The sequence below is a fragment of the Rhopalosiphum padi genome, chromosome 1 (assembly GCF_020882245.1).
Source record: "Rhopalosiphum padi isolate XX-2018 chromosome 1, ASM2088224v1, whole genome shotgun sequence".
Classification (NCBI taxonomy): Eukaryota; Metazoa; Arthropoda; class Insecta; order Hemiptera; family Aphididae; genus Rhopalosiphum; species Rhopalosiphum padi.
The window spans coordinates 74479998-74502554 of record NC_083597.1 but is presented as its reverse complement, the minus strand read 5'-3'; the positions used below and the strand labels follow the sequence as shown (position 1 = coordinate 74502554).

Below are 22557 nucleotides of genomic sequence, written 5' to 3'. Positions count from 1 at the left end.
CTGACATTTATTAAGCTATCACATAAATAGTTAGGTGTCGTAAATTGTAATTTTTCTAAATCAATATTAATACGACAGAGATATCACTTATATAGTTTAGCACCACTCTTGACATCTGAGGTAATAGAATCCAGTCATTCACATCTTGTCCAACCCCTAAATGGATCAATCAATCAATGCGTCAGTAAGTCAATTAATTAAAATAAGTTTATTTGTTTGTTTAATTAATTGTAGTATTCATTTAGCGTCTACACCGTGATTGATGTGAAGCGATTGTCCTTTCGAATTAATGTTAAAATGCTTTTCATTTTTGAAAACAGTAGATAATCACCATAAAATACTATATTTTCATTCAGTACACAATCAACGTTTTATTTATAATATATTATATTACCTGTATTAAAACTATATAATAAATAATCTACATTATAATAGTACACTACATTACTATACACTAATTTATTTATTTATATACTGGGTACACGGGCATAGTACCCTTACATAAATATACATTTTAGGTTAATTTAAACGAGAATTCTTAATATGTTTGAACAAATTCATAGAACTTCTGTGAACCATCTATTTTTAAACAATTAGTGTTAATTACCACAAACAGTATAGTATGAATACAATATACTATATAACTTTATTGTTATAGCTAAAAACTTAATTTTTTTTGTTGAACAAGACAAATACTGAAATGCAATTATTTTGTCAACAATACACTGTTATTAATTCAAAAGGGAATTATTGCTGTTATAGATTATTACATTGTTATATAATCATATAATATTATTGCACGTACGACAAACATCTCAAATATCTAAATTCTTTATGCTTTTATAATTCAAGGATAAATAATATCATAATAAGGGTAAATGTACATTAATCCATACCAACTAAACCACCACTAAGTATAAACAGTTTACAGTTCACATTACCATTTTATTGTGCTCGCATTTACAGAAATAACTGTTACAATATCTAAGCCATCTCTACTAATTTTATTTAAATTATAATACGTACCTACCTAAAATATATTTTATCAATACCATAATAAGTAAACAAATTTTACATTATCCTTTAATCAATAGTTAATTCTTTCTGCTAAAGTGTATATATGATACGGGTTTTAAATATTTTATTTTATAGCAAACATTGTGTAGATTATGTAATGTTTTTATTCATAAGTATTAAAATATTCAACGTATTTGCAGATTATATATTTATATTATAACAATAAATAATTCTCAATATTATTATTTAATATAGTATTCTTCAAAATCTTTATTAATTAAAAATCTCATATTTTAAAATCCAACCGTGAATAATATTAACTATTAATATAACATTACTAGGTAAGTACTAGTATTCAATATTCTTTTGCCTCATTAATCAAATTTAAATGATAGAATAATGCCGTATATTTAATTATTTTTGTTATATTTATGGTATTTTTCAAGATTCAACATCACTTTACCCAGCAACTAATTTGTACTCATTGTATTCATACAATTAAATATAAAGACTGATTGATATTGAAGGATATTATTTGAGTTAAAGTAGTTAAATATAACAAAAATGTAAAAATACTTTTGGAAACACATACTCAAATTATAAATCCTAATATATAAAAATAAATACTCATCTTGTGTCATAATAAATATTTAAATAAAATATATCTATCCTAATATAATATTTTCTTAAAATAACTTAAAAGAAAATGTTTTTATCTAATATTATTAGATATACCTAGTTTAATAACAAAAAAAAAGTTTTCTTCGATATTTTGTTATTAAAAAAGTCATTATTTAATCCATTAATAAATATTTCAATATTTCATATCTAATAAAAAAATGTACACATAATTTTACAATTCAAATTATACTTTATTTATTTTTTAATTGACATTTAGTTACAGTATATAAAACAACTATTTATTAAGTGAAATAAAATTGTCAATCAACGTCTATCCAGGAGTTACCATCTTATAAATATATACAATTTTTTCGTAAAAATATATTTAATTAGGCTTACAAAAGTATCTATAAATTGACAGTAAATGTTTGGTAACTTCTGGACGGGTTATAATTAACAAATAGTATAAACTAATAAACGTAATACAAATAAATTCATCAAAATCTGATTGATACAATTACAATTGTTGTTTAATAAAATAGATTATACGCATAAAATGACTTTTAATGTCAATTATTTAATTATATATTCTATATATTTTTATCTTTTAAACGTTAATTTAAAAAAAACAATTTAGATAAAAAAAATATCCTTATAATTCGGATTATATTCAATAAAATTAGCTTAAACTAAAAATAAAATTATCTGAGCGTTTGGGGTATTAATTTGTTAAACACAAATGATTGTCAATTGATTTTTTTTTAGTACAATATGAAAAATCATATATGAAATTGTATGTTCAAATATATATAAAAAAAATTTTAATGTTAAATTTATTCTGTTGGTATTTTATTTATTTTTTTAGTCTTTAAAGTATTTGTGTTGATTATTTTCAATATTATTCATCTTTAGTTTTTCTTCTTACTACTTTTATCTTTCTTCCAAATTCTGGTTGGTCATAGATTGGGGCATTTGGGAAATTCTTTCTACTTGGACTTTTAATTACAACGGATGGGTTTAATTGACTTTGTTTTACTACTTGATCAAAACTTCCTCGAATGATTGCAGTTTGTGATTCAGCTTGTTCACAATATGAACATTTGTATGGTACTTGATAAGCCGATGGGAAAACAGGATTTAACTTTGATGATACCACTTCTTTTGATGCTGCACTTCCTGCGCCACATGACGGATAAAATACTACCGGCACGAATCCAATAACAGCACCCTCTGGGAGATTATTTAAGTCAAATGTTGGCTGTTGTTGTTGTTGTTGTTGTGGTTGATTGGTAGAATTATTTGTAGGTGGAACAAAATAGCATGGACAAGATCCTGGGTTTGGTACAATTGGCAAGGGATAAGGAATTATATTGACAGGTGTCGAAGAATCTGGTGAAAGAGTACTAAATTGTTCTTCATAGGATATGGTACTTGGTGAATCTACTGATTTAATATTTTCAGTTGTCGATGGTGTTTTACTAGATACACTATACAATGAAGTGCTAGTTTCTGGTTTGCTCGATGATAAGATAACCTGATTTGATCCTTGACCAAATTGATATGGTAATTTGGGTGCCTTTGTGGGGCTATCCACGTATTGTGGAGTAAGTGAGCTGGAATGTCCTGATGATCCTGATGAAGGTCCTATTAATTCATTTTTACCTAAAATTACAGCTTTTTGGCCATCGTTAGAATCAGGTTCATTTGGAACATTTATACGTATATCTATCAAACTAGGTTTACTTGTATATTCCGGAGAAGTTTGACTAGACTTACTCTTATAACCAGATGTTTGAGTAGAGACAGGTGTTGTTACTTGAGGTTTTTTACCTTTATTTTCTGTTACTGGGTATGTAAACTGTTGTTCGGGATAACCATATCCGTTGAAAGGATATTGTTCACCAGCTGCAGTTGGGTATGCATTAAAATCTGGTTGACCAGAGTATACTTGATTTTGACCTGGATACAATTCATAATAACCAGAGTAACCAGATGGTACAGTAGATTGTGGATAATTAGGGAATGGTGCATTAGGAGGAGGGGGTACTGGATATCCTGAACCTAAATACTCAGGGTACACGTTTTGTTGCTGTGCACCATAATCAGGAACATTTGGTTTTTGAGGATAGCTGGCAGGATAAACATAATTTTGACCCGGGTATGATGGTTGAGAACTAGGCTTATTTGGATAACCTGTTTGAGTTTCTTCAACTAATGATGGATAACCATTGGATGGTAAACCTTAAAAAAAAATATATTGATTCGTTGTAAATTTAAAAAGGTTAAGTTTTTTTTAAATGTTCACCTGATACACTTCCACTGCTTGGATTTATGGGAGATGGACTGGGTTTTGGTGAAGTGGGATAAGAACCTGGAATACCTGGGGTTCCTGGAGTTCCTGGTTGACCTGGAAGGCCTGGTTGCCCTTAATCAAGATTAAATTTACGTTACACAAAGAAATAAATTACAAATATTACATTACTAAGACTTCAACAAAATGTATCAATGATCAAAACTATGAATTAGATATTTTTCAATTACAGTACAATGTTTGATATTTAATATCAAAAACCATATTTTTTACATTTTTGTCAACATCAAAATTCTAAATTGATTAATTTTCCTAATTTTATTACACTAAAAATGTTTTTTTATAGAAATCCTAAATAACTAAAATGCTAAAAATAACTTTTTTATAATATTTTACCTGTAAATCCGGGATATCCTGATGATAGATTAGGTTTTCCATAGTCAACCAACCCTTGAGGATTTTGTCCAAATGATTGGCCTGGTTTGCCTGGGAGCCCAGGAGTTCCTGGTTGTCCTATAATAAATATAAGACGTAAGTATACTTGTATCAAAATCAGTAAGATACTCGAATTAAAAAAAAGTTAGAGTAAGAATAAATATTAAAAATATTATATACATTTATATTCATATTTATAATTGATATTATAATAGATGGATAATTACTAATAAATCAAATGTTTTATAATTTGAAAACTACTTTGAAATAAAAAAAATATATATCAGTTACCAATAATTATAGTAGTAAATAGACATAAGCAACTAAAGTTTGTTTAAATATCTAGATTAATAAATATATTTGAATATACCTGGTGTTCCAGGAGATCCTGGGTATCCAGCAGGAGGTGTAGGTTTTTGGTAAGATGGTCCTGCGGGAATTCCGGGTGTACCTGGAGTACCAGGAATACCTGGCTTTCCTGGTTGACCTAAAAAAAAATCAAAATTATGAATAAATACATAACTTAAATACAATTAAATATTTTAAAATTGCCTTGAACAGTTATTAGACATAATAGAGTAATTTAATTTCAGATATATACATATTTAGGATAATATTTCAACAAATTTGTTTTTAATTTTATTTACCTGCGCTTCCAGGATAACCAGTATAAGATGGTTGTGAAGGATATGTGGGCTGAACTGGATATGTTGTTGGCGGATTTGGTTTTTGATAAGATGGTATACCTGGGGTTCCTGGTTGACCTAAAATTATATTAAAAAAAAATTATAAAAACTAAATAAATAATTGTGTGATCTATGAATAAAATAATATAAGAATATGAAGGTGCTTAAAACTGGACTTTATAATAAATTATAAAAAAAGATATTTCTCCTTCTATAAAAACAAATTCAAATACATAGTAATATTTCTGAAATAAATAATTTAATTAATTTTACTTACTAAAATTTATGTAATATAAAATAAATGTTGAAACCAATAATTAACGTATAAATATCATGTTATTATACTATTTTAGGATTGAGTACAGCTCGTCAAAAATATTTCATAGAAAATAAAAAAGAGTGTTCTATATTGGTATATATGTATAAAATGCTTATGTACACATATTATATTATTTAAGATGACAATTTGAAAATAAAGGAATACCTTAATTATAATTAATTTAATGCGTAAAATAAAAGTAGTACTTCAAAAAAAAAAAACGAAAAATGTGTATTATTTGATAAATTAAATTTTTAATGAATTATAAATTTGACCAATAACACTCTTTTATTTTTGTCTTTTTTTACGAATAGTCAATTTTAACGATGCGCTGTCCAGAAACCGTTACTATAAAATTAAGTTTCATAAAGTAGTTTTGAAGTTATAAACATTTTTTTTTTAATTTAATGCATTTGATTTAAGTATTTTTTTTTTTTTTTAATTATAGTATAAGAACTATTATAATGCTATTTACCTGGCAATCCTGGAGTGCCTGGTTGTCCTAGAACACAAAACAATTTAAAAGTTATTTAATTATTTCGATTTTATTATTTCTATTGATTGTTTGTTGATTATAACTATACATTTTCAAATATTTATACCTGGACTTCCTGGGTATGAAGAACCCGGATAACCCTGTGAGCTTGGTTTAACAGATTGATAATTGGGTTTTTGATTCAATGTAGAACCTGGATAAGCTGAGCCTGGTGTTCCAGGTGTACCAGGTTGACCTTAATTTAAAAAAATATATATTTTTACTTTAACAATTCTATTATTATTAAACCAATACATTCTAATAATATTTTTTGTTTAAAATGTAAAATAATGATTTCTATAATATTAAATGAATAATATTTACCTGGTAATCCTGGCGTTCCGGGTAGTCCTAAAAAAAAATATTATTTAATTATTATTTTTGAACTAAATATTAAATTAAAAGCCATTTTTCATATATTTACGTATATTTTTAAAGTTATTTATTAAAGTTTAAATTATTAACCTTGACTTCCGGGATAAGAAGATCCTGGATATGGAGACGGATTTCCATATTGGTTATTTGAAGACGGTTTTTGATATGAGGGTTGGTATATAGACCCGGGTAAACCTGGTGTTCCTGGTTGACCTATAAAAATAATAAACTTGTTTATATAAAAAAAAAAGGTTAAATAGAACAAAAATTATATTTGATATAATTGAACTGTTATTTTTAATTGTTCACTAATATGTAGCAAACCATCAAATGTGATTTACTAGATTTAGTATAGCCGTTGTTATGAATAGTAGGTACTTATTTAACGTGCTAATTAGTAAATAAAATAAATGTATACATATTTAATGATTTTTTTCGTTTTATACAATTAATATTGTGATTGAAGAGATTTATAAAATCCGTTTCTATATTAAATTTTTTTGAACGTTCATATTAAGATATTATTTTTAATAAAATTACCTGGAAGTCCTGGAGATCCCGGGGATCCTGGTTTACCTGTAAAATGTTATTTTAATAAGTAAATAAATAAATTAGAAGATAATAATAGTATTTTATGTTAATATAATATTTATTTATGTTAAAATTATATTATGTTTATGTTAATGATTATATAAACATTTCTTATTTGTTTTGAATAATTTGTATTACATTATGTGTTAATTTGATTCGATAGTTTTTGATCTAAGTCATAAATATAAATAAATCTAAAAAAACATATATTAATTAAATCATAAGTGTCTGATTTATATTTATGCTAATTAAAACATAAGAATGTTATACTTATAGTTAGCGGTCATATCTATTTAATATATATAAATTATCTAATTGTAATATTAAACTTTTTTTTTTTTAGTAAAATTAATTGTATGTTATTAATTTATATTGATATATTTGGAAATTATAATTAAAAAACTATATTGGAATTAGGTAAAACTAAATAAATAATAAAGATAAAATTTATGTTTACAATATAAATGTAAATAGATATTATACGGATTTTATATCAATATGGTATTATATATTATACATTTATAATAATTAACCTTCAATTCATATAAAATAACAATAACAGTCAAACAAATCTTTACAGACCAACTATTATGAGAAAATACATAATTAAAGTACAACATTCACTCGAACCTATATGGAGACTATTACCCAGAAATATTGAACAACTTCATTATTTTCTTCAAAGATGGTGTACGGGAAAAACAAATATAATAATAAATTCAAAGTAAGAAATCAAATTAATTTTACATTTATATTTAAAAAAATAACTTTATGTAATTATAGGTTTTATAAAAAATAAAAATGTTGAAACTATTGCATTTAGTTGTTGAAGTTGCACGTGGTCAATAAAAAAAAAAATAATAATACAAGTATTAGTTTGATTATAGTTAGTTATAAAAAGGTTACAATTTGTATGTACAATTTTAAAGTATAATAATATACTTTTAAAAATGTATATTTAAATGTTTGTTAACACAATATTTATATTTGTTTATTTATAACTGATATATTATTATATACCTATATAATATAAATATACAGTATACATATGTGTGTGTTTAAGCAAGAGGTTGTATTATACTTTAATAGAAGTATTACAATTTTTATTAGAAAGAAACATGTCTATTTAAGCCATTTAAGGAAACCTATTTTTATTTGTGTATATTATTGCATTACCTGGTCCTACGGGATATGCTGACGGTGGTGTTGGTTTTGGATATGAAATTGTACCTGGTAATCCTGGAGTTCCTGGTAAACCTGGAGTACCTGGTTGACCTGAAAATATAATATTTTATTTTAGAATACAAATATAAATAAATTATGATGATATTTTTATAAAATGTATAAATTGTATTCTATTAGATTATATATCAATTTACCTGGACTTCCGGGGTATCCTGCATTTGGTTTTTGATAAGTTGGCTGTGGTTTTTCATACGATGGTGTACTTGGTAAGACTGTTGCTCCTGGTTTACCTTTTTAATTTTTATGAAAAAAAAAATATTAAAAATCATGTTTTGTTTAAAATAAATATAATTTTACATCAATAATAAATTTAATTTATTTCAAATTAACACATACCTGGTAATCCTGGTAATCCTGGAGTTCCTGGTTGACCTAGTGAAAAAAAAAGAGTTTATATTAAATTAATATATTATTACATTATTTATAAATACAAGATAAAATATTTTATATGAAAATAATTTTGAAATTTTACAGAAGAAATAATAACTATTATTTTATACCTGGGGTACCTGGATAAGATGATCCTGGATATGTAGATTGTGGAACGTAAGATCCTGGTTTTCCTTTAATATAATTAATTAAAATTAGATATTTTTAATTTAATTTAAATTTATCTTGTAGTTGGGTTATAAATTAAAGATTTATATCACAAACATGTTATTTTGTACCTAAATCCCTAATCATAAAATAAATTATTTTAATCTAGGTAGCAATAAAATTTTGCTGCCTAAATTTTATTTAAGAATGATATTTATGAATATCTTAAAAGACTTAAACATAATTTAATAATTTGGTCATTAGTTGAATGTATAATGAAAGTTATGTATTATATATATATAATTGTATAATCTACATTATTTAAATTTTACATTTTAAGAATTCTAAAACACTTCAAAATTATAACTAAACTTTTAACTCTATGTAAAAAATAATTTGACCTTTAGTAATTACTGAGGGATATCTTAAATAATATGTGTTAGTATGAGTTACATTGTTATAACATGCTATTCCAAATGCGATACACTAAATAATTTATTATATTATATTATTTAGAGATAATATATTGTATTTACCTGGTAGACCTGGAGAACCTGGAGAACCCGGAGATCCTGGTGATCCAGGAGATACTGAAATTAGTATAATATTAATGTATAAATTAGATAAATTTATTAAATATCTAATTATTTTTATGTTGCTTATTACCTGGGGCTACAGGGTATGAAGGTTTGATGTATGAAGAACCTGGTAATCCTGGGGTTCCTAGTTGGCCAACATAATTAAAAATTAGTAAATTATATATATACATTAAAAGTTGTTAAACTTTGAATTAAATCACAATATGTGTTATTAAAATAAAACAAACTCATTAATGAATATTAACATTTATGTTTTAGTATGTTTTATCACACACACTATAAAAAAAATAACTAATAAAAATGGTTATTTATACCTGGTGATCCTGGGTAACCTGGAGTGCCTGGTGATCCCGGGGATCCTGGTAAAAATATAAAGATACATTTTCAAGATTAAATTGTTTTAATTTAATAAAACCTATTAAATTACCTGGTCCACTAGGGTATACTGTTCCTGGGTATGTTGTTGGTTTTTGGTAAGAACCGGGAAAGCCTGGTGTTCCTGTAAAAATAATTAAACATTCTATTAAATATTTTCTAAATTTGATTCTAATATACTTGTTATTTATTCATTTTTAAATATTAATTAGTTGTTTTTTTTTTTGTTAAAACAAATTCAATTTATACCTGGCAATCCTGGTGAACCTGGTGATCCTGGTGATCCTGGTGATCCTAAAATTCAATTTGAGAAATAGTTAGTTTTTATTAGATACCTATCTAGTCATTAAAACAGACTATAGAAATTATAATATAATTACCTGAAACACTTGGGTATGAAGATGGTTTGTTATTTGAAGATGATCCTGGCAAACCTGGTGAACCTGGCAATCCTGGAGCTCCTATATACAAATTAATAATTTGTTTCATTTACCATAGTTTAATGATATTTAATTATTAATAAACATCAAATAATTGTAAGCCTATTGACTATAATTCTTTTTTATTTACAATAGTTAATTTAATAATACATTAGTAACGTTAGTTATTAATAAAGTACAAACCTGGAATTCCTGGAGTTCCTGGTAAACCTGACGAGCCTAAGAAAAATTTAAAAAAAATCATATTATATAACTTAATACAATTTGTTGTTTTAGATTATTTAAAAAAAATAATAAACATAATATTAAACATTTTAATTACTAGTGTTTTAGAATTTGAAGAAACATAATACGTGAACAAGTATAACAAATATAATAACACAATTCAAACTTTGAGCATATAGAGTTAAAATATGTATATTAGATTCATTATTTAATTATATATTTACCTGATGTACTAGGATAAGATGAAGGGGGGTAAGGTAATGGTTGTTGATATGATGGATAGCCTGGAGATCCTGGTTTACCTATAAAATATAAGTTGAAAATATAATTAATTTAGTATTTATCTAAATTTGTAATCTATTTGCTGAAATAATTTCTCTAAATGACAAAATTAATTTTCTAAATATGTTATGCAAAACTTTACTTTAATATTTACCTGGTAATCCGGGAGTTCCTGGTAATCCTGGTGAACCTGGAGAACCTATAAATATTATAAAAAACACACATTTTCAGATTAATTAATAAGAATATAGAATATATAATATTTTTATAAATAATAAAACAGTGTTATTTCTAGTTCTTTTGAATATTGAATTCTATGCAATTTACTTATCATACACAGATATTAAATTTTAGTATAATGAATTAAAATTGTTGTGACAATATAAAAATGAAAGTTGTCAGAATTATATTTAAAAAAATACCTTAATTCATATTGTTCTTAATGTGTATTCCAAATTAAATATGGTTTTTTTTTGTTATACATATTTAATAATTTTAAAAATAAAATATCCTATCAATCATAATAACCTGGTCAATGATTTTACAATGATTTAAATTTAATATTAATATTAAATATAAAATAATTATATATGTTTAAATACTATGACATTATATTTACCTGGATAACTTGGATAAACTGTAGATGGACTTGCCGGTAACCCTGAACCTGGTTTACCTAAAAATAATTTAAATTTATAAATATTTAAACCATTTTTAATATTTTTTCTTTCATTTTATGTTTTATTAAATATTTGATATAACACTATTCGTATAGAATATAGATTATTTAAAAGAAAAATTTTTAAAAAGTTAAATAAAAGATACTTTAGAAGTTTAAATAGTTAATGAAGATCTTAATAAAGTAATATAAATATAATTAATCAATAAAAATAAATTGTATGTAAAAATGCCTATATGGACATGATTATAATATATTAAATTAATTAATATTTTTTAAGTTGACAATGAGGTTGTGTAAAGTACATACTGTAATTATTTTCTCTAAATCTGAAATATTAAAAACTACCGTTTACAGATGAAATAAGAAGCTAAATATCTAAATCACACACCAATTTTCGTAGGAGTGACCTAACTCAAATCTTAACTATTAAAAGTATTACCTGGTAATCCAGGAGTTCCTGGCAATCCTGGTTTTCCGGGTGATCCTGGAGTTCCTGATGATACTGGATAACCACTTGGGTAACCTAATGATCCAGAAGAACCTGGGGATCCAGGTGAGCCCGGAGCTCCTGGTGTTCCTGGAGATCCTTGTGAGCCTGGGTAGCCAAATGATCCTGGTGATCCTGATCCTGGGTAGCCAAGTGATCCTGGGTATCCTGGTGTTCCTGGAGATCCTGGTGAGCCCGGTGATCCTGGAGATCCTTGTGACCCTGGGTAGCCAAATGATCCTGGGTAGCTAAGTGATCCTGGAGATCCAGGTGATCCTGGGGATCCTGGAGATCCCGGAGCTCCTGGTGATCCTGGATATCCTGATCCTGGTGCGCCTGGATATCCTGGTTTACTTGATCCGGGATATCCCAAAGAACCAGGTGAACCTGGTGATCCTGGTGATCCCGGTGCTCCTGGAGATCCTGGTGAGCCTGGATATCCTGGTTTACCAAATGAACCTGGGGTTCCCGGAGAACCTAACGAACTACCTGAACCCAAAGAACCAGGATAGCCTGGTGATCCCGGAGCTCCCGGTGAGCCTGGAGATCCTGGTGTTCCTGGAGATCCTGGTGAGCCTGGAGATCCTGATGCTGGATAACCAAGTGATCCTGGGTATCCGGGGGATCCTGGTGAGCCTGGAGCTCCTGGTGAGCCTGGGGATCCTGATCCTGGGTAGCCAAGTGATCCTGGATATCCTGGTGATCCCGGTGATCCTGGTGATCCTGGTGTGCCCGGAGCTCCTGGTGAGCCCGGAGATCCTGGTGAGCCTGTAGATCCTGATGCTGGATAACCAAGTGATCCTGGGTATCCAGGAGATCCTGGTGAGCCCGGAGCTCCTGGTGAGCCGGGGGATCCTGATCCTGGGTAGCCAAGTGATCCTGGATATCCTGGTGATCCCGGTGATCCTGGTGTGCCCGGAGCGCCTGGTGAGCCCGGAGATCCTGGAGAGCCTGGAGATCCAGATCCAGGGTAGCCAAGTGGTCCTGGATATCCTGGTGAGCCTGGTGATCCTGGTGAGCCTGGAGATCCTGAACCTGGGTAGCCAAGTGATCCAGGGTATCCTGGGGATCCTGGTGAGCCTGGGGATCCTGGTGAGCCTGGGGCTCCTGGTGAGCCCGGAGATCCTGGTTTACCAAATGAACCCGGGGATCCTGGTGAGCCCGGCGATCCTGATCCTGGGTAGCCTAGTGATCCTGGATATCCTGGTGATCCAGGAGATCCTGGTGATCCTGGTGAACCCGGAGCTCCTGGTGAGCCCGGAGATCCTGATCCTGGGTAGCCAAGTGATCCTGGGTATCCTGGTGATCCTGGTGAGCCTGGAGCTCCTGGTGAGCCCGGAGATCCTGATCCTGGGTAGCCAAATGATCCTGGTGATCCTGGGGATCCTGGTGATCCTGGTGATCCTGGGGAGCCTGGTGCGCCTGGTGCGCCTGGATATCCTGGTTTACCAAATGAACCCGGGGATCCTGGTGAACCTGGAGACCCGTTTGATGCAGGATACCCCAAAGAACCTGGGGACCCTGGGGAGCCTGGAGAACCAGGAGATCCTGGAGAACCTGGAGAACCAGGAGATCCTGGTGAACCTGGCGATCCAGGTGATCCTGGTTTACCAGGGTATCCAAAAGAACCTGGGTATCCTGGTGTGCCAGCAGATCCTGGTGATCCTGGAGCTCCGGAAGATCCTTTAATATGAGAATTTATATAAATTGCATTTATTTATTTATATTTTTTTATTGATATATGATATATTAATTAAATTATTATTAAAAATATTTTTATTCCTATTTTTATGTTTAATTGTTTGTATTTTATATGAGTTATAAATAAAAATAAAAATATTATTAAATGAATGGTTTTGAATTCTAGAAAAATTTCACCTAATTAATTAATCTAAATTGAAAAAAAATGTCTACTATGTTTATTCTAGTTTTATTATTGAAATATATTTATATAATTATCAATTTTTTCAAATTATTAGTTAGAATACAATAATTATTAATTGGTTTAATTATAATTGCATACCTGGTGCACCTGCTGGTCCTGGTTGACCAACTCCAACAAAGCTGGGGTATCCTGAAGAACCTGATCCACCTAATTGACCAGTTCCTTGAATTGGTCTTCCTCCTCCACATCCTTTTGGGAAATAAAGATCACCCCATGCTGTTACCACTCCGTGGTGTCCATGATGTTCATGTTCAGAACCTCCTTCAGAACTTTCATTAGCTTGATTTTCATCAGCAGGATCATGCTTATGATGGAAAATTTCTACAGATTCACCCGGTGTGACTACTCTGTATCCCCAGCCATCAGATATATAATGAGTTGCTTGTAATTTTCCTTCTGGATCTACATATCCGTAACAACCATATGTGAATCCATCCGGACCTTTATTTTCATGGTGGAATTGACCATTTGGACCTACTTCGTAGCCGAATATATAGGCCACTATAAAACGGAAACAAATTTGATATAAAATATATTATAATAATAGTAATTAATGATTGTGGAATACATACTGGTATCAAAATTTTGCTCATGATATTGAGTTTTATTGCTATCTTCAATGTTAAGTACCACTTCCAAATCATTTGGGTTGGTTTGCTGAGAATAAGCAAACTGAATACCCACGATTGAAAACAACAGTATTAAATACATCTAAAATAAAATACATTTTTTATTATAGTTTTAAATAAAGATATCTTAAAAAAATATTGATAAAATATTATCAGTATTTCGTTTCTATTCAAATTAATGTTTAATTAGATTATTAAATAATGTCCTAAATGTTCAAGTTTTAAATAAATTTGAATTCTGATTATTGCATGATATATTTAAAGTAGGACATATTTAATTCTAAATATTTTTAACACATAAGACATTTTTAAACATCACGTAAGCAATATTTGAAATATAAGATTCGTTCAAGATATTATATTGCAAAATGTAACTTTATATTTTCGTTGTTACTACCATAACATAAATTACAAGTTAATTTTGAGTATTTCTTTATACAATTTAACTAGAAATTGGACAATTTTGTAAACTAAATTGCTAGTGACAAATTAATAATTAATCAATTAATTATATTTTTATTAGAAAAGTACGTACAAAAAATTGATAATAATATAACCTTATTTAATATATATATATATATATATATATATTTTAAAATGCATTTATTATAATCTTAAAATTTAACAGTAATAATAAAGTGACATAGATCATGGACTTTCGACATTCGATGTGTGGGTGTATATTAAATAAATTCTTCCAATCTTCCGACATATAGTTAAATTAAATTTCTACTAATTCGGTGATTTTAATTTAATACATATATATTGGATTTGTTACATGCAGATTTTTGTCTTTCTAAAACGTTTAAATTTAATACTTGACTACACTATTCAAATCATAATATGACCTTTATTATATTCTTATATGTATTGTATACGTATATAAAAATATATTCTTCTAAGAATTCAACTACGTGTAGCAACACGAATGTTTTGATTTTACTCGGCGCGTATACCTAAATAATATACTTATTTTATTATCCTTGCAATTTTGCCAATGAACGTTAAACTGTTTTTTTTTGTCCCGATTCCAATAAAATGTAACCGTTGTTATTCTTTAACACAAAATGGAATTTTAAAAATTATAATCGTGTTGGCATTTGTGTCCTACATTTATTCACTGTGAGAACCAACTGGTCGAATTCATCACACGAGCTAGAGCACTCATAATCACCACTTAGAAATTCAACTCAGACTAGTGCATTCACATGGTGAATTACCTACCTATATTTTATTGAACCATCATGTAGGTGCGCTCAGTATGCTATTACATATTGTAGGAATATGCGTATTAAAATATAATAGTGTTCGGATAACACCAAGTTTTGTATAGGTATTTGTCAAAAACCTAATACTAATAATAAAGTAATATTTAGTTAAACAACAGATGTAATACAAAATAAATGTTTTTTTCATTATATGTTTTGCAAACGAATATCATGGAATATATAATAATATATAATATGTATGAACAATAAGTTTAATATTGTATTCGTTTAATAATTTAAATTGAAAACTATTTTAAAATATACAAGTTGTTGTACGGCATTGTTTATAGAGCTATTTACGTTAAGATCGATGTTGTATTTACATATATTTATAATTATAAAATGCAGATTACTTGTTTCAAAATAAATAAATAAAACATCTATGTAAACTCTATTGTAGAGTCCTACTAAAATGTATCTTTTAAGTTTAATAATAGGTAAATTCATTATAATAATATAAAAAATAATAGAGTTAAATATATTCTTCTGAATGTATAATTTTCAATGTCATGCACACATACGTTAGTAAATCCAAGAATATACACATGGATAACTACGTCTTCTTAACACGTTCTACTTTATAAATCAATTAAAAATTACAATTACAATAAGTGGTGTAGAAGTCAAATATAATACTGGTAGAAAATAATATAAGATATATTTGATTTAAAAATATTATTTTTTTTATTAATATTTATAACAAATATTCTATATTATTATCTAATAGAAGAAGTGTATATATCACATTATATTTCATTAGCTTTAAGGTTAGTTAATAATAATTTTTTAAATACTATAAAGCTATATAAACCAAAAATAAAATAATTAGTTGGGTAATAGCTTGAACCAAAACCAATTAATTTAAAAAAATTACAGTAGCTCAATAGATTGATTTCTTTTATATTTTGCCATTTTATATATCATATTCTTAAAAAATACACTAATATAAAATTTAAACTACATGAAGTACAGTTACTACAGACTTTCTAAATAATCAAAATTTAGTATAAAAACCATACTATTAGTGAATTACATTTTTATACTTATTTTCCCTTAAATTACTTTTAAGATACTATTTAGCTCCATAAAATGATTTTAAATGTATCAACTGTTTTCATTGGGTAATATAATATAATTTTGACCAATAATCGGATACTCGATTATATTTATATCAATGTTTATCAAAGGTCGTTAATATTATACTCATACATGACATATTTTAAAGAATTTATGCTAAAAACTTAAAATATAAATTTTATGTAATAATTAAAATAAAAACTATAAAGATCTTTAAAGATAGAAACAATCCAGCTAATACATCTATATCTATTACCTGTAACCTGCTCTCCTTGAACTGCCAATTATATATTAATGACATTCGTCGTATAAGTCATAAATAAGCTTATATTTTTTTGGTAGGCTGTAAGACTAATTTTGGAGAAATTGCTTTTTCCTAATCTCATCTTTATTTTAATGTAACACTGAGGTCGACGAGTTTTGTATTTATTAAGTAGTATATGTGGTACAACAACTTAAACCGAATCTGTTCATCGAATATATTGCATAGGCTTCGTAAATGTAAGCAAAACTTACATGCATATTCCATCAGTAATGGGTAGCCACTAATAGTTTTATAATATAAAAGATATGTAAATATCATAAATTATATTATTATGTTAATAAATAAATCATTAACTATAAAATATATACGAGTATAGTCAAACACCACTATAATATTTTATAATTTTTTAATTAAAATGAAACTGCATATTAAAAATACTATATACCATTATTAACTGGACAGCCTTTAATTTGTTTCTAAAATATTCAAATGATTTAAAAAGTTAATCTTAAAAATGCCATATTTTATTGATTTATTAAATATTTTGTAAAATGAATCGAGCATATTGTTAGCCCATAATCACTTATTTTTAAGTTTGGCCAATGATTATACGAGGTAATATCATAATATATACTTAAGTTTATATTTACAATAAAATTACAAATGTAGTTGGATAAAATAAATACAGATATTATAATTATTTTTGTCTGCACAACATGGTTCCATAAAAATAAACTAGCCCTTCTCGTTTTTTAAAAGTTAGACATGCTTTAATTCCCTAAAATAAATAAATACCTAATAACATTTTTATATCCGAATAATAAAACATTAAATATTAACCATAATACGCTGATAACAACATAGGTGATCTCTTTAGTAGCACGATGTACACAAGTGTACATCATATTATAATAAAACGTGGTATTAAATAGACGTTGTAACATTAAAAGAATAAAATACATTATGTTATAAATAGATAAAATGTTTAACTGAATCAATCAATGACCTATCGTATAAAGCTCGAAAGCGGAACGATTCTTTTTGTATTACATTATTAGGTAATTAGATATAATTAGTGAGTAGTGACAGTTCGTATACCTAACCAACACGAGTTATGAATTTATGATGACTAAACACGGACATTTTCGTACGATTATTCAAAACGGGTGCAGAATGAACTGAACAATTATTTTCCGAAACTACCTATAATATTGTAGTTTAAAGTTTACACATTTCGTTAGCTTGAATGCTTCGGTCTAAAAATATTATTGACACTTATTGCGTCAATTGAATAATATTTAGGTACAAGTTTATAATAAGATCTAAAAAAATACTAACACACGTAGAATTATTCAATGTCAATAAAAAAAAAAACCTGATTGCCTTAGATAAAGCATATTATGCATATTATGATCACGAGATGACAACATTTTTCTCTCATTGAATGCCATACTATTTTACGATTTCCTACCTATGGAATGCGGTAAACGGTAGTAAGAAAAAAAATAAATCATTACTTTATCCTATCCTCGAGCGGCAGGAATACGAATCGCTTTTCAATCGCAAAGATGAGCTAGGTAGCACAATAATATAATATAATATAATATTAATATCAAGGTACTCTGGTACGAACGAAACGCAACGAATTATAGGGTAGGACGTAGTCTAAGCAAAACAGTAGAGATCTTAGAATATCAGTCACTGTCTACTCGCTCCACAAAATAAATCGACCGCCATATATTATATTACGTAATAATAATACCGGACCCGTGGGAATTGCCAATTCTAAAACACTTGGGTAACGGTTGCGGGGTGGTGGGATTCCGTGTCTGTACCCTTGCTGAGTTCTATCCTCGAATCCTCTTACGCGTGCCGCCCGGAAAGACGGAACACGCATTTTTACAGGATTGAAAATCCAAATCAACCAGATTACGTACATTATAAGTTTGTTGTGCAGTTGGACACCGTACGTGTCAAACGCGCACGTGACTGTGGTCCGGCAACAGACGAGTATAGCAGAAAATAAACATATATCAAAATTAATACAAGTACGTGGACGCGTGGTTTGCTGATATTTAATGTCCTAATATAACTTACAAACGTATACACGATAAAACAATAGCTTACTGTGGTTATTGTCGGTTGGTATAACGGTGCATTTTTTTTTAATGTTAATAAATTCAGCTGAGATACAATAAATATGATCCGGCTCGACCGGCTCTGTTGATTTAGTTCTTTACGCGCGTAGGCTTAAAAAAACAGTCCATTCTAAAAAACTATTAAAGTTGGGTACCTAAATAGTCCCTAGTCATGATAATATTATTGTAATTTAATATTATACTAATACGTTCAGCGTACAACTACTATAAACAAGACAGAACGGATACAACAAACATTTTGAATATGCGTTTGTATAATTTTGCAAACTAGGAACGTAGCTTAAATCAACAATTTCAAAACAATCGTACACGCCCTATAGCGATATGGGTATTATTTTACTGAAATACCTATGTTCAGTTTGTGCGGATTTCCAATATTTAATATAAAATATACAAAATATCCGATGACGCAATTCACGGACGTTACAAAATTACTCGGACTGCAATTTGCGTATAGTATAAGGATTGTGACCTTTTTTTGGGGGACGCAATTTACTTACTTCGCAAAGCATATACGATACGGTTTATATCACGTGCTGTAGACCCTTAGATAAAAAAAGATTATTCGTCAATGTTCAAAGTAAGACAACATTTTTTTTTTTTTAAATGCTATTAAAATACATCATATAAGCTGTGGAGTTAAGACTACGATTTATATTGTCGTTTTTAACGTTATATATGAACGATGATGGACCATTATCCGTTGAAAATTGTATTTTAATGCACCCGTGCACAGGTATAGGTAGCAAAAAGGTACAATATGGATTTATGCGATATTATATTTTATATTCTCATCGAACGCACGCCATTGAGTGATATGCGCATTGTTTACAGTATATTATGTATTTGACCAACATCAACCATTGTTTAGCAACACTCCATTGTATCTATTATATGCTCATTATTATTACACCACGTTCGATCACGTATTGCCCATCATCGCAGTAAGAGTGATAATAACGGCACGCAGGCACCTATACAGATACGTTAAATCGTAATCACGCGGATTAGTGCGAGTCTCCGTGGGGCTATAATAATAAGTAATAATATACATTATTTAATATTATTATATTCAGTAGAGGCGCTATTCCGTGGTACACAACAGGTAGGATACAGTCGGTATAACGCCGTGTGCGGGGACTGTCCAAAGGCCAACGCGTGACTGACGGACGGATTCGCCCGATCGATACAATTATATAATTATTCGGTGTCGAGTATAATATATAATAATAATAATATGCAAATCTAAGTACCATAATGTAATACTCGTATTATGCACAGCGCGGTGTTGTAACGTACGGAACACATGAAGAAGCAGCACTTCAGCCGCGGTCCTTCGATAGTGTGTAGTAGTAGGACTGCCTCCGTTTATTATTATTTATTGTTACAATCGACACGATCGCATTATACTATTATTATCATTAAAATAATATTATACGCGTTTTATTACGGCGGCGTGTATATAAATGGTACACAGGCGCCGTCGCTTTTAAGGTGAAGGCCGTCAGGTATCATCATCGCAGCCACCGTCGTATTATCTACCGCGTCCGCGTATACCTGGTTACGTGAGCGTCCTTATCCGTCAGTCCTTTACATATATTATATTATTATAATATTATAATATTATTTTTATACACCGCCTGGCGTCGGAGACTGGTCTGACCAGATATTATTATTATTATCATCATCATCAGCATATCGCCGTTGTTCGCGTTACGCCGCAGCAATAAACTGCCGTCGGTGATCTACCGTCTTCGGGCCATGCGATTCCGATATTATTATAAATCATAATGATAATACGATGTCGTACGGACGGGCTGGCGCGCGCGTATGTGTGTGTGTGTGTGTGTGTGCCGTCGGAATTCCACGCGTTCACTTTTGCGCACATGTGTATGACCTAAACGGTTGAAAGTTCAACGTGACCGCCCAAAACCTTCTCGTACGTTTAATATAATATATATATATATATATATATATAGGTATATATTATACGAAGACCGGTATACGGGTCCGGGCGACCGCGCGTGGGCAAACACTTTCGACGACACCGACGACGGTGTTGAATAATAATAATAACGTTCGCGTTCGCTCACGTTATACATAGTGTATACATATAATATTTTTTTTCTAGGTCTACTTCGCCCGAAGCCTGCGTTTTATTTCTTCTACGAGTATCCGCGCCCTCAAGACCGATGTAAATATTCGTACACACATGCGCTCGAAGGTCGACCGCCGCGATGTGCGCACGTCCGTGCATCTTATTGTCTGATATAATATTATGTGTATGAGTGAAAGTTTCGTTATTCGACATTCCTCTAGCGCGCCGCCGCGGACGGTTAATACGTCTTGAACAGAAAAAAAAACGTAATAATAATAATAATAATAAACGGAATAACAATCGAATCTGCCGGGTGTACGGAGGCTGTTGCGCGGGGGAGATGTGCCCACGCGCGGAAAGAGCGGTCCATAAACCGGCAAAATACTGCAGAATATTCAATGAAGATTATAAGTGCCTACGCTCGGTATAGACGCGCGTAAACAACACGCACACCACTATATTATGACGTTGTATTATTGAAACGTATTGATGTGTGGCCGCTCGCCCGGTATAATAATAATATTATATGATAATATCGTCGTGTTCTGCTGGTAAATAAACGTTTTCGTAAGTGTATTTCAACGACGTTCAGAGTGTCTTCAAACGCGCATACCTACACTTCGGTTTATAATATTATACACGTTCGGGCGAATAAAAATGCATCTTCGATCCTCGTCGCCGAACAGACGCCACACGGCATGCGCGTGTTAAACGACTGTGCGGATGACATTCGTATTGGGCCATAAGTACTATTAGGTGCTTGTAAAAACATAATGCACACGATCGTAAGCGTTCCGTGTCTCTGCAAACACCGCGCGTCGCACATTTCAACTATACAATATAACACATACTGCTCGTCGTATAATAATAATAATAATAATAATAATAATATGATATTATGTAAAAGTACAGTTTTCGTTTGGAATTATTATTGCTTTGCAGTTAACCGTATTATTCGTATATAATAAAACTGTGTGTGTATTTCAGTTCCGTAGGTGTAAAACGTACCCGAACAGAAAGTGTGGGTGCGGCGACTATTATAATAATATATCGCTTTCAGGTCTTTGCGGTCGAAATGATTCTGAACACAATAATAATAATAATACTATACACATATAATACGCGCGTCTATACAAACACATATACAATACACAATTCGTTTTAATGAGACAAATATTGTTAAATATTGATGTAAAATGATTGATGTGTGCGAAAATAGCAACCATCGATAAATTACTTTCACTGGCCCCGGGGTAGGTTCGAAGCTTTATGTCAAGTTCGACCTACGGTATTTACGCGCATTGCTTCCCGGCGGTACCGAAAAGACACCGTTCTCCGGAACACCGTAGCACCG

The 22557-nt window shown here is 29.8% G+C and overlaps 1 protein-coding gene across 2 annotated transcripts in view; it reads right to left on the bottom strand.

Moving 5' to 3' along the window:
* Positions 1-1868: 1868 nt before the first annotated feature.
* LOC132917313 (collagen alpha-1(III) chain-like) overlaps positions 1869-22557 on the bottom strand; it is a 32447-nt gene continuing 11758 nt past the window's right edge. Inside the window, exons 2-28 of one of the 2 annotated variants that reach the window (XM_060978008.1) lie at positions 14280-14418; positions 13786-14208; positions 11715-13445; positions 11213-11269; positions 10748-10792; positions 10536-10613; positions 10270-10305; positions 10027-10107; positions 9896-9940; positions 9699-9770; positions 9586-9630; positions 9339-9395; positions 9209-9262; positions 8636-8698; positions 8472-8507; positions 8270-8365; positions 8067-8165; positions 6840-6875; positions 6390-6512; positions 6249-6275; positions 5992-6120; positions 5865-5891; positions 5032-5148; positions 4755-4871; positions 4346-4462; positions 3944-4063; positions 1869-3879 (exon numbers count right to left, since the gene is read on the bottom strand). In XM_060978008.1, the coding sequence (XP_060833991.1) occupies positions 2537-3879; positions 3944-4063; positions 4346-4462; positions 4755-4871; positions 5032-5148; positions 5865-5891; positions 5992-6120; positions 6249-6275; positions 6390-6512; positions 6840-6875; positions 8067-8165; positions 8270-8365; positions 8472-8507; positions 8636-8698; positions 9209-9262; positions 9339-9395; positions 9586-9630; positions 9699-9770; positions 9896-9940; positions 10027-10107; positions 10270-10305; positions 10536-10613; positions 10748-10792; positions 11213-11269; positions 11715-13445; positions 13786-14208; positions 14280-14418 (5313 nt within the window). In that variant the 3' untranslated portion in view covers positions 1869-2536. The remainder of the gene's footprint in view (positions 3880-3943; positions 4064-4345; positions 4463-4754; positions 4872-5031; positions 5149-5864; positions 5892-5991; positions 6121-6248; positions 6276-6389; positions 6513-6839; positions 6876-8066; positions 8166-8269; positions 8366-8471; positions 8508-8635; positions 8699-9208; positions 9263-9338; positions 9396-9585; positions 9631-9698; positions 9771-9895; positions 9941-10026; positions 10108-10269; positions 10306-10535; positions 10614-10747; positions 10793-11212; positions 11270-11714; positions 13446-13785; positions 14209-14279; positions 14419-22557) is intronic. The other variant, XM_060978009.1, reaches the window with a different exon arrangement.